This window comes from Odontesthes bonariensis, chromosome 8 (assembly GCF_027942865.1).
Source record: "Odontesthes bonariensis isolate fOdoBon6 chromosome 8, fOdoBon6.hap1, whole genome shotgun sequence".
In the NCBI taxonomy this organism is placed as follows: Eukaryota; Metazoa; Chordata; class Actinopteri; order Atheriniformes; family Atherinopsidae; genus Odontesthes; species Odontesthes bonariensis.
This window is the reverse complement of record NC_134513.1, coordinates 34,006,841-34,019,983: the sequence shown is the minus strand read 5'-3', so window position 1 is coordinate 34,019,983 and position 13,143 is coordinate 34,006,841. Positions and strand designations below refer to the sequence as shown.

General features: G+C 41.0%; 1 protein-coding gene across 1 annotated transcript in view; it reads left to right on the top strand.

Moving 5' to 3' along the window:
- Positions 1-13,143, top strand: part of LOC142385593 (thyrotropin-releasing hormone-degrading ectoenzyme-like) — a 303,046-nt gene that overhangs the window by 92,176 nt on the left and 197,727 nt on the right. Inside the window, exon 4 of the mRNA XM_075472253.1 lies at positions 9,432-9,558. Within this exon, the coding sequence (XP_075328368.1) occupies positions 9,432-9,558 (127 nt within the window). The remainder of the gene's footprint in view (positions 1-9,431; positions 9,559-13,143) is intronic.

Sequence of the window (13,143 nt, the reverse complement as noted above, 5' to 3'; positions counted from 1 at the left end):
TGATTTTATGTAGCTGTGAAGCACTTTGAATTGCCTTGTGTACGAATTGTGCTCTATAAATAAAATTGTCGATATGTCTGTTCGCTCATATCTGTTGTCACGAGTAGAATGATGTGTGTGTGAGTGATGGAAAGTCTGGTTTCTTCCTCTGACAGTAAAACCATAGCTTCATCCAGACATATTTATTTCCATTCATAAAGGCCGATGCATGCATATTGATCAGTGATATAACTACCACCCATCACCATGGTAACTCCCCTGACAGTCAGCTGAGAGTGTTTGCTTGTAATTAGTGTGATGGCTCTAACCGATCTGCTCCATCCATCACACCAGCCGAGAGAGAAGCTAAGATCCTCTGCAGCGATTATTACAACTTCTGTGATCGTTGTGTGGTGTCCACTGACCTAAAAAAGCAATTTCTACACAATCACTGCCGAAATGGTAATAAATGTGCTGAATACATATTTCTGAGCATCATAAATCCCACTAAAGTACTCGGGTATCTGTATTCGATCCATCTGGACAGTCTAGACAAGCCATAATCTGATTTATATCTGTTATCACATTCGTTTGTGCAAGAAGCCAACAGGAAGTGGTGTGGAGCTAATGCACGTGCTGCAACATGCTTTTGGTACATGAGAGAGAGAAAAGGAATTTGAAATGTTAGAGTGGGCTCATCAGGATGGGGGGAAAAAGTTCTGGAGTTTCTCGGTAGACTTGAACACAGATCGACGTATTTAAAGTAGGAGGGTTGTTTTTGGAGTTTGGTTCTTTACCAACCCGTCAGGAAAAAGGCGATGCAGTCATCGACATTTTAAAATGTTGACCTTTCAGTTACCGTTGAGCTGTTTTCGCCACTTTTGGACAGAGCAGTGCTGGCTCTCCAAAGTCATGGAAAATACTTTTTTTTTCTACCATTCAAAGTAGATGAATTAAGTGTGGCTGGAAATTCCATCACTTGTCTTTATTGAGGCAAAGACCTTCCAAAAGGATTTCCTGACACCACTGAGGCTTTACAATAAAAGCTAAAGAGATATGGAGAAGAACAGTTATGTATAAGACGTATATGTTAAAATCACATAAAACTGTCAACATGACATAATATAATGGTGACCTCTGAAGAAAAACAGCCTCGCCAACTTCTTAATGATACCATTATATTCATCAATAGATTGTCTAACTTCAGCTCTTTCTGGAGGTTATTTCAGAGTCAAAGTGCTTGTTAGAAATACTGATACTTCTTTTAAAGCTTGGGGTCCATTAGAAATTCACCACTTGGCATCTGATAACCACTAATGCTGACATAAAAGACGCTGAATTACAGCTTATTTTCTTCCCTAAATCTGAATACAACCGTTTCAGTGGATTTACCATTGGATGTAAAAAAAAAGCTACAGCGATGCAACCGAAAACACACTTTAGATTAAACTGAACTCGGTTTTCTGCAAGTGGTGAGTGAAATTCCTTTGTTATAGATGGAGCATACAGGTGTCATCAGTAAATAGGTGTAATTTGGCTTGAATTTCATTGGCAAAAATTAAACCCTTCAGAATGCCTTTAAACTAAGCAAATTCCAAGAAAAACAGGCCCAAACACTGCAACAATTTAGATTTAAGAAAGGAAACAAAGTAGGGCTGAGCAATTTTATCGATACTGCGATATTTATCGATATTTCCTTTCCCAATAAAGTATTGACTTTTCAGCCGCCAGTATCAATTTTGACTTTTTTTTTTTTTTTTTTTAAATCCAACTTTATCAGTGTTTCCCACACATAGACTAATTCGTGGCGGTGCGCCACAGATTCAACACCGGCTGCCACATATTGCGTTTCGTTATTATTATTTTTTTTAACGCTATTTTAAAAAATACTCGTATTCCTTAAGCTGCATTTCCTTTCCCTGCTCTCCCTCAGTCTCTCTGTCCCTCGCGTCTCTCTCACACACACACACAGCCCCTCCCCTCCGTGCTTCCCTGGAAGCTTGCTAGCTTCGTCGCGTTAGATTAGCTCTATAGCTCTGGCTCAACCAAAAGAAGACGGCTGGCGAAATTCACGAAAGGTTGGTATCACGTGCACCTTTATAAAATCACACATTAAAAAGTCCTATAAAAATATTTTATATTTTGAATACAATGTTGTCCCGTCCCGTCCCGTCCCGACCCATAGAAAACAAGCGATTACGCCTTCTTTATAAAGTTAACTAGTTACAAGTTTGTCGTAAAAATAAATAAATAAATAATGTAGTTGGGTTGTCGAGGTCAAAACACTAGCAGCTGTGAATCAAATAAAGTAGTTTTTTAAAACTCTTACACTGAATGTTTGCTGCTTCAATCCAGATGAGTATTGAAAAATATTTTCCGCGATTGAAAGAGAGACGTGCGTGTTGAGGATGAGGAGCAGCCTGAACCGGAGGTATCAGTCTGAAACAGCTGAACAGTCCGACCAGTGTAATTAGCTATGTTATTAATTTGTTTACAATGAAGATGTGAAAATCTGCAGATAAGCCGCACCTGTGTCACCCACCGTGACACAGGTGTCACACATCCTTACGTCCCCCATCATTTTCCTTGATGGAGAAATTATCCAGGTTCTTAACTCCCAATGTGACATATAGCCTATGTCACATTACAGATCTCTGACAGTGGGCGGTGGTATTCTGGAAAAAAATTCTGAAATGGGTTCTATGTGGTCTATTTAGTCTGTGTTATAACCCCTTTAATTTTCATTTTAGTAGAAATGGGTCTGGGTTCTTATGGGTTAATACAATAAAGTTCTGTGTGAGCAATTATTAACGTCGGAATTATTTCGAAGAATTTTTATTCCCCCCCCGTGACCCACCACCACACATTGCCTTCACATCTGTGGGAAACACTGTTTATTGAAAAGTCAGACGTTACAATTAGTGAAAACACAGAACATTAAGGTAATACAATTCAATGCCAGGGGGTCACATTATACAAAACTGTGATAAATTAGTTCATAAAAATGTTGTATAAAGTGCATAGCTCTCACGTTTGTGACATGTTCGTTTGTTTCGGTTTGTCTGGCGGTGTTGTCCTTCCGGTTCAAAGGTTGGACCACCAGTCCAATCAGCGACGATTCATGTCATATCACACTGTCCCTTTTTCCCCCCAGAAAATGATGCAAGTGTATCGAATCGTATCGTTGGCTGAATATCGTGTATCGTGAGATTAGTGTATCACTACAGCCCTAAAACAAAGCGTGCTCGACTTAACGTCTTACAATAACTCGGGTGTGCGATCGAAGAATACAACATAGAAAACTGGCATTCAATGATGTAGTCTTTTTAACGGGTGATGTATGGACCCAAGTGCAGTACAAAGGACTCAGAAACAGTGGTAAAAGTTCAATGTTTTACTAAGACTCTGGCAGACAGGCAAACAGTTCAGAAACCGGCAAACAGGAATCAAGAGAGGAGAGGCTAAACTCTTGGTCAGGGACAGAAGGCTGGGTTGATTTAGCAAGAGGCAGAAGAAGCAGGGGAATCAGGGACAAGCGAGGTCGATTCCGGGAAGAAAGGCAGGAGAATGCTGGAAAGTCTCGCATGGCAAAGAACAATCTGGCAAAGGAGTGAGTGTGGAGCTGGTGAGTATATGCTGGGCTGATTGCATGTGATGAGAGGCAGCTGAGTGCACAGGTGAGTAGAGTAAACTGAGGAGGTGGGTGTGGCTGACAGGCTGAGTGGGGCAGAGGCAGGATCAGTGGAAAACTACTGAGGGCTAGATGACTGAACTGTGACAGTCTTTATATTTATTGTGGACAGCACATGCATATTTCAGCTGTAAACTGTTATTAGCATACATTAAGATAACAAATGTGACAGAATAAAAGAACCAGAGAAGTAAAAAGACTCATCAGTAAAGAGGAGGAATCATCTGTGTGGAAAACTAGTAAGGAATTAGAATAATCTAATTTATAGCATCGAATACTTGCTGAAAAAAGAAAACGCTGCAAAACATTCTTGCATGACATGGGAAAAGATTCATTTCTAGACAGCCTAACGGAATCCAGCCTTATGTCGCAGTTGTTAAACCACAGCAGGCAAGATTTTAGGGTTTCCTTCATCTAAAAAATCTGTGAATAAAAAAAAGATTATTTAGGTTAAGTTACCTCACTTCGGCTGCATAACACAACCAATGAAATCATGTAAAATTTGGTTTTAAAGAGGACAAAAATCAACCAGTTATTTACAAAAACTAGAAATAAAGAACTAATGCAATGGGATAAATAGATCATAAAAACATTTCAATAATAAGAGAAGTTTGAACAAAAGTTATTTTGAACAATATTTACAATAACCAAGTTGCCAGCTCCTCACAAAGATGGATTCTCTTTGCTGATCATGTGTTTTCTTTGCTGATTAGTGTTCACTTGTTCCGTAATATTAACACACATATTTACACTGACAGCTTATTGCTGACTCATTGTAATGAGTTCGCTGCTCATGCTGCCAAACTTTTTTAGTTTTTAGTTGGTTTTGGGTCAGTCTCGATGAAACATGTAGGAGCTACATGTTTTTTCCTGAGTTTTGAGGTCAAGGCATAGTTTATTCATATAGCCCATTTACAACAGCCCAAGCTACCTGAAGTACTGTGTAGTGTAAAAACATTCCAAACAAGTACCATAAATACAGAATAAAAAGAGGAAAGGGTTCCAATAAATGTCAACTTCAATTGTGTTTAAAAGCTTGTGCAAATAGATGGGTCTTAAGTAGGGACAGACGGTGTCTGAGCAGCTGGGACACGAAGAGGCAGACTGTTCCACCATTTAGGAGAAGCCGCTGAAAAGAATCTGTCATCTCTGGTTTGTAGGCTGGAAAATGAAACGTTTTGGGGAGCTGGGTTGATGACCTCAGGGCTCTAAGTGGAGCACGTTGGTGTAGCAGCTCAAATAAGTACAATGTAGCAATACCATTTAAAAGTTTTAGAAATGAGAAGAAAATCTTATACTGTATCCTGAAACTAGCAGGAAACCAGTGAAGGGAAGCAGGCTGAGGGGTCGGCATGCAAGCAGCTGCTTTCTGCCCAAGCTCTGTGATGAAGACATAGCTGATCTAATCCATATTACAGAGAGCTGCAGTAGTCTAACATGTTGCACAAACTTTCAAAATTATTCTGAGGCAGGTAAGCCTTCACCTTACAGATGAGCCTCAAATGAAACAAAATATCTTGTTCTAGTTTAAAAGAGTAAGGCAAGGCAAGTTTATTTGTATGGCACAAAGTGCTTTACGGAGACATTAAAACAGTAGAAATAAAAAGCACGATTTAAAATTTAAACAAAAAAGAAAGAAAGAAGAACAATAGATCAAGTCAGATAGAATCAGTAGTTAAAATGTGAATATGTTTTGAAACTCAAGCTTCAGATTTGGAGCTTTATTCAAATGCAGCTGAAAGTAGGTGTGTCTTCAACCTGGACTTAAATACACTGAGTGTTTCAGCTGATCTGAGGCTTTCTGGGAGTTTGTTCCAGACATGTGGAGCATAGAAGCTGAATGCAGCTTCTCCATGTCTGGTTCTGACTCTGGGAACTGATAAAAGACCGGATCCAGATGACCTGAGGGGTCTGGAAGGTTCATACTGGGTCACTGATGTATTCTGGTCCTGGACCATTCAGAGCTTAATAGACCAGCATCAGAACTTTAAAGTCTATCCTCTGATGGACAGGCAGCCGGTGTAAAGACCTCAGAGCTGGAGTGATGTGGTCCACTTTTCTGGTCTTAGTGAGGACTCGAGCAGTAGAGTTCTGAATAAGCTGCAGTTGTCCAACTGACTTTTTAGGTAGACCTGTAAAGATGCTGTTACAGTAATCAAGCCTGAACTAGTTTTTCCAGGTCCTGCTGACATATCAGATCTTTTAACCTCGATATATTCTTAAGGTGATAGTAGGCTGACTTTGTTATTGCCTTCATGTGTTTTTCCAAATTTAGGCCTGAGTCCATCACTACACCCAGATTACTGGCCTGGTTGGTAGTTTCTCGGTGTGTAGATTGAAGTTCTGTAGTGACCTGTAATTGTTTCTCTTTGGCTCCAAAGACAATTATCTCAGTTTTGTTTTTGTTTAGCTGGAGAAAGTTGTGGCACATCCAGTCATTAATCTCCTTAATGCATTTACTTTATCCTGGTGACATTGTAATGTATATCTGCGTGTTATCTGCATAGCTATGGCATTTTATTTTGTTGTTTTTCTTTATAATCTTTGACACCGGGAGCATGTAGATGTTAAACAGAAGATGTCCCAGGATGGAACCTTGAGGAACTCCACACTATTAGTAGCACTATTCAGGAAGTCAGGTTCGCCAAAAATAATCAGTTCAGTTTTCATGATTGAAAACGTTCAACACATCCAAGTTTTTATAGAACACAACCAATACAGCTCAGCTTATTTTAAAGCGAGGTAGTTCTGCACATCGTTCTCAAAGTGGCGGTTTGAATATATCTTATACCAACAAAATTGGACATTTTTCTCTGTACCATGCCAGCACAGTGCATATTGAAACCAGCAAAACTAGCCTGAAAGTTTAGCTGATATAATATTTACATTTCCAAATATTTGGAGCTTCTCCTTTAATGGATAGCACTTTTTTTTCTCTATGTAAAAAAGGATAAACACATTTTGGCACACGCTCTGCAGTGTGTTTTCCTTTCGAGAGGATAAATAATCTGTGATTATTCTTCTTGTGTGCACTGTGTATTTGTACAGTGAGATTAACCCGGCAGGAAAACATTGTACGGCTACAAGCTCAAGCATCATCTCATTTTCTCTGCTTTTTTATTTGCTTTTTGTTTTTGTGTTGAAGAAAATTTACCCAACTGGAACGAATGTCTGTCAGCCTAAAAAAAGCTCAGCTTGGATTCCCAACGTGAAGCTTCAGAATATCAGGATAGAACAGCAGACAAACACCACAGTGATAAACAAGTTGGTATCATAGACAGCTTTAAAAGATCTAATACTTTAGCAAAGGTTTTCAGTTGGCCATGAGAATCCCACAGCAGCAGATCTCCAGAGCTTTGGTTGGGTTTGTAAGCCTTCAAAGGTTGTTTCAGGTTCAAGTTACTTTTTAGAAAATATTTTCTTTGACCTCAAACTCTTTTTTTTTTTTTTGTCGGCTCCAGGGAATCTGTTGGTTAATCCCCACTTTGATCTTATTGAGATGTTCACGGCGCTTTAAGGATGAATCCCACTGACTTTGAAGATCTATTAACTTTTCCTTTGACCCCACCAGCAGCTCAGATATTTACCTATTGAGTCAAATATTAAAAGTTTCACCAGCTACACACAGTCGTGACATTTCTCCTGCTGCCACATTTGGGTGTGTGAGTGAAACCTCTTGAAATCTGTTGGATTCATTGAAATCAAAGTCACATGTTCATGCTCAAAACAAGGTAGTAAAGTATGAAAGTGAAGGCAGAAAACTGACACCAGAGTCTTTTGATCAGGAGATTGAGAAATACTTCCAGGCCAAAACATGAACTCTGGTTTAGCTTCATCAAGGCCAGCTGACATTTTAAATGATGTGCTCACTGCAGAAAACATCATAAACTTCCCAAGATCTTTGAGTATCAGTTAACTTACTATCTATGCAGTATCTTTCTGCTGAAAACATCATAAACTTCCAAATGATAGTAGTTTGAAACTACTGCACTGAAAGATGCAGCTAATGTCTAACAGAGACGGAGACAAAACTTTCCTTTTTTAGTTTTTTAGTTGTTTTTTCAATGTATGTGGACAAGAAAATGATTAAAACTGCCTGAATGTATTTTCTGAAACCGTCACAGAAGGACTGTTTCAGTTTGAATGGGCACAAATAGTGCAGGTAGGGTGGAATTAGAGACATCAGGAGATGCTCGTTCATCCTGTTTCAGGCTGGTTGGGTTTAGGCATTAAAAGCATTTGGGCTGGGCTAGAAAATCCAAAAACAGATCCAAAACAGAAAAATAAAATCCTTAATTTGACTTCTATAAAATGCCGTTTTCAGCACTATCTGCGTTAGAAATCTATCAAATCTTCAATCAAAATGGTGAAAATTGACCGGTGTGGCGGCATTTTGGATATCGAAATAATGTAATCAAGTTAGGGTGGAGGAATCCTACCTGTCAATCACAGCTTGTGCACACGCTGCTGAGCGTGAGTCTGCCCCAGCTTGTGTGTGCTCACACTGGTGTGAACTCACGTGCACAACCTCGTCCACAGAGGGGGAGGGGTTGGGGGAGGGACCTGAAAGTTGTATCAGTTCGAATTTTCCGACATTAGACTCGGAATTTTGAAAACCTGCCGACTGCAGCTTTAAGTTTTCTTACAGTTCAACCAACCTGGTTGGAGAGCAAACGGGGAGATTTGGTCTTTGTGATGTTCATCTTTAAAGTGTTACGTTGAAAAAATTTAACATTAATTCCTAAGTTGACATTGTGATGTTTTGTAAATAACAGATCCAGTTTGGTGGTGGATGATATTTCAAATTCCCCTGATAGAGACGTGTTGAGCCACCTGTGGAGCCCCAAACACACACACACACACACACGCACACGCACACACACACACGCCACCCTGCTGCTCTTACAATTAGGTCAACAGTGAAGCCGCTTTACTGCCCGAGCATGCTGATAGGTGTACAGCTGTCATGTGACCTGACAGTATTGATTATTGATAGGAGCGTATAGCAGATCAGCTGCTGTGCGCGCTGCTGTCAGTTCCACATGTACTGTAACCTTTAAGGTGAATACACTGTTAACATTAAGCTTTTGATTTCTCTTTAAAACACACAAATGAAATAAAAAGGATTTAAATCACCATCAAACTGAAAAAAATTCTGATATTTAAATCCTTCGTATATTTTTCTTCAAATCCTCGGATAACATGGAGTTTGTTAACCAGCTCTAAAGCACAGTGAGTATGAGACCTCACTGTGCTTTAGACTGACACATCTCTGAATTCACCTGGAGCTGAACCTTTAACATTTTTGAGTCTATATTCTTTTTGCAAATTCTTCAATTTTTTCTTGCTTCATATTTGAACCAAAACTCAGCCTGACTCTTGTTATTGTGAAGAGCTGAATGTGAAGTCGACCTGATTCGGTTATTCTCAAAGGACCTGACCCACGCAGCGCCGGCCTGATACCATCTCTTTGTTTTTCTGCACATTTGGACAGAACATCTCTCAAATGTCCTTTTTTTCCCCTCCAGACAGATGCGAACTTAAACAGTACCTTCTTGTGTTATTTTCCTGAGATACACTCTGCCAGCTTGAGTTTCTCTCAGCCAAACTCTGTAGATTTAGAGTGTAATGATTTATCTCTGTTTAGTTCTCTGTAAAGCTGAATGTATTATAATTAAAAAGTCCTTTCTCTGTTTGTTTTTAGATCCATCTTTCCTAAAAACCAGCCTCATTCCATTTCTGTCCGTGTCTTTGTCTTTAGATCCGACTCTACGCCCGACCTGATGCCATTTCGAGTGGCGCTGGAGACTACGCCCTCCACATCACCAAGAGGCTTCTGGGATTTTACGAGAACTACTTCAAAGTCCAGTATTCGCTGCCCAAGCTAGGTAAGGCTGCTGACGTTGTCCCCCTCCCCTGACGTGATGTGGTGTTGTGCGCTTGGCCTTGCCAGCATCCCTTCAGGCTGTTGGGCATCTCTCTGACTGCGTGTGAATGATGTAAAGGCGGAAAGAAACACTCCGCTCCTCTGATCTTTGATCTCCTGTCGACTTTTGTTTAATGGGGAAAAAAACACCTCCATCCCCCTGCTGATCCAAATGAGGCAGGAGAGAACTTCCCTTTCCTGAGCTCCCCGTTTCAGGGAAGTCGGCCAACTCTTTGTCCTTGGTACAATTACTGTAAGGTTCATCAACCTGTACTTACATCAGGCAAATAAAACACTATCCTCCTTTTCTTTTTGTCGTGTTTAGGGTCCTCTACCATCTGTTTAGGTCTGGGAATTGAACCCCAATCAGTTCATGTGCTGCTCTTTGTTCATTTTTGCTAATTTAGTAAAATGTAGATTGTAAAATAAGGTATCAAAATATAGACATATACTCAAACTGTACTCCTTTATCCTCTACATTTATAGACTCATAAAGAGGTGTTATACTCTCAGCATCAACTTGTACAAGGACCTTCTGGACCTCCTCTAAATGATGCTCTAATATTTTCAGTAGGAGACAGATGTGGACTGCAGGCAGCCCACTCAAGCACACTGTGTGTGTGTGAAGCCACGCTGCTGGATCTCCTCAGAATGAGGTCTTTTGCACCTTTCTCTGACACTAGCCTGGATGCTCTTTCTCATCTTTGTAGAAGCAGACGTCAGTTTTCCCAGAAGCAGCTGAAATGTGGACTCATCTGTAGGGATGGGAATTGATAAGATTTTTACGATTCCAATTCCATTTTCGATTCTGCTTAACGCTTCGGTTCTTTATCGGTTCCCTTATCGATTCTCATTTGGGGGGAAAACGGTCAATCAGCATCAACTTTGTTTAGTTTAGAAGTAACACGAGTCATGACCTTACAAACCCAACAACGGTGAGGTCCACATTGGTCTATCCTGGCCTGGGTAATTTAACTCGACCCTGCTCTGGTGAAAGGAGAAGCTGGAGGTAGACGTGAACTGGGGGTAGTACCAGCAGCCTCTGGCTCTGAACCAGTCAGGCTCTGTCTCTCATGATTTCATCTAAATGTAATGCCTGAGAAGGCATTCATTTAACGTTAACCGTTACTAATAGCAGGTTTTAACCCTCTGGGGTCTAAGGCCTTTTCAGAGACTTTGAGGCAGTTGTCACCACCTTGACATTTTCAAGTATTTCAACTAACTGTAAACATCTATGCAAAAGTGACATATATGGTTGTATTCTGAAAAGCCTAACAAAAAACAATATGACAGTGAAGTGAATGTAATACAAACAAGTTTTATTTAAATTGAGGGTAAACACAACTGTACAAAAAAACAAGTTTTAGAGGTCTTCAAACAGTGCAAGAAAACACACTATAAATATATCTAGCCAAGACTTTTGAAGGTTGAACCTTGTAAACAAAAGTGTTGGCTGCATAAAAGTAAAAAGTGCAGTCAGAAATGTTTTTTTTTGTTTTCACACAAACTGTAAAAAAGTCATTGTAACCCCAGGCAGTGTCTCTGAGGCTGCGGCTACACGAAAACGTTTTTCACTGTAAACGATACTTTTTCTTATCGTTTCGCTGTCGCGGCCACACGGAGCCGGCGTTCCCACTACCCCAAAACGATAGTTTTTGAAAACGGGTTCCAGAGTGGGAAAGTTTGAAAACGGCCTCGTTTCGTTTCCATTGTTACAGCTAAAACGTTTTTGCGTCAGTCACACGTTGACGCTGTGAGCCAATTTTATCACTTCTCTATTGTCTCACAGCGTGGCGTGACACAGTGGCGTGTGTACTGCATCGTTTCATCGTTTTCATCCGTTTTCGTCTGGACAGCAGCGCGTTTCCGTGTGGTCGCAAGAATTTTCGTACCCGTTTTCAAAAAAAAACCTCGTTTCGTTTTCGTGTAGCCGTAGCCTGAGAGTTGAATACAAATTAGATGGGTGTGTAACACCCCTGATTCCCCCCACCCCCCTGTCACTCTCCATGTGATAATTGCCTGTCTCGGGCAGGACATTGCTGCCTTCCCCCACATGCTGGCTGAATGGGGCGTGTTCTCACCTGTGAATAGCCACTCAATCACCTGGTACTTTACATGTGAATAGCGATAGGTGTGGCCCAGGAAGCTGCTGCAGTCTGAGACTACAGAAAATCCAAAGATTTCTGTTCACTCTCTTTAAAAAGGGCCAGCTATATAATTTATTTTAAAATATATATATTTGAAAACTAGAAGTTTCAAGGTTTTTAATGGTGTCACTTATATGTTTGAATGACAAAAACTCACAGAGTTACAGATGTGTTTTTGGAGATGTGTCAAAAATGCCCACCGGTGGGCATTAGACCCCAGAGTGTTAAAATGAGGCAAAGATAGGCAGTGTTTGTTAGTTACCTGCAGTGTTAGCCGAGGACATGCTAACGTTGCTGCTGCTGGGTTCAGATTCACCAACATTAGTCCGGAGCGGATCGAAAAATTCACTCATAGTTATTGCATGTTGGTAGTATTTCCTCCCGTTGGTCAAATATTCACTTTGCAAGTTGCCCTATTGTCGTCTTTTTTAGGGAAGTGTAACCAAACTTTTGAGCGTTTGTACCACGCCATGTTTACTGTTGACTGCACTGGACGCCATTCGTGCCCACTGGAATTGATAAGGGAATCGTTTGCAAAATTGCAAAACGATTCCAAGGAATTGAAAAACTGGTAACCGGTTCTCAACAAGAACTGGTTTTCGATTCCCTTCCCTACTCATCTGTCAACAGAACACGTGTCCTCTGTCTTTCTGTCCATCTGAGCTGAGCTGGTGTCCAGAGACCTGGGGCCTCATGTACAAAGACTTGCGTGGATTTCCTACCGAAACATGGCGTACGCTCAAACCCAAATGACCTCCAACGTCGGATGTACGAATCTGTGCGCACGCATCAATCCAAGCACATTTTGTTTGGACATCCCAATCAACGTGGAATTGAGCGCACATGTCGGAGCACCCGACTCCTCCCTGTCCACACCCCTACTTAAATACGCAAATCCTATTTAAATGAGCCCTGCACCTGCGATTCCCCTCTGTGTACGGTCAGAAAATAAAGAAAAAAGAATGAATAAGACGGGAAAAAAGAAGAACTTCACGGAAAGCGAGATGTCGGTGCTACTTTCTGAAGTGAAGGCCCGCAAAAATGTGTTCTTTGGCACGCTGTCCTCCGGCAAACACAAGAAGAGTGGGTGGGAGAGCCTGAGGCTGTTAATGCTGTGGGGTCTAAGAAGCCACACAGGCAGAGGTGAAGAAGAAATGGTCCAACATTAAGGTGGATGTGAAACGGAGACTGGCTGCCCACCACTGCAGTGTGGCCAAAACAGACGGGTGGGGGGGGTGACCGACTCTGTTTGAACAGAGAGTCGGGGCAACAATCGGTGACACTGCTCTCTCATGGGGTGGTGGGAGCTCATGTGGGTGACTCTGATTACCCCCAAGCTAAATACCGATGTTTTTGTGTAACTCACAACAACGTGTTCATACAGTAACGTGCAGAAGTGC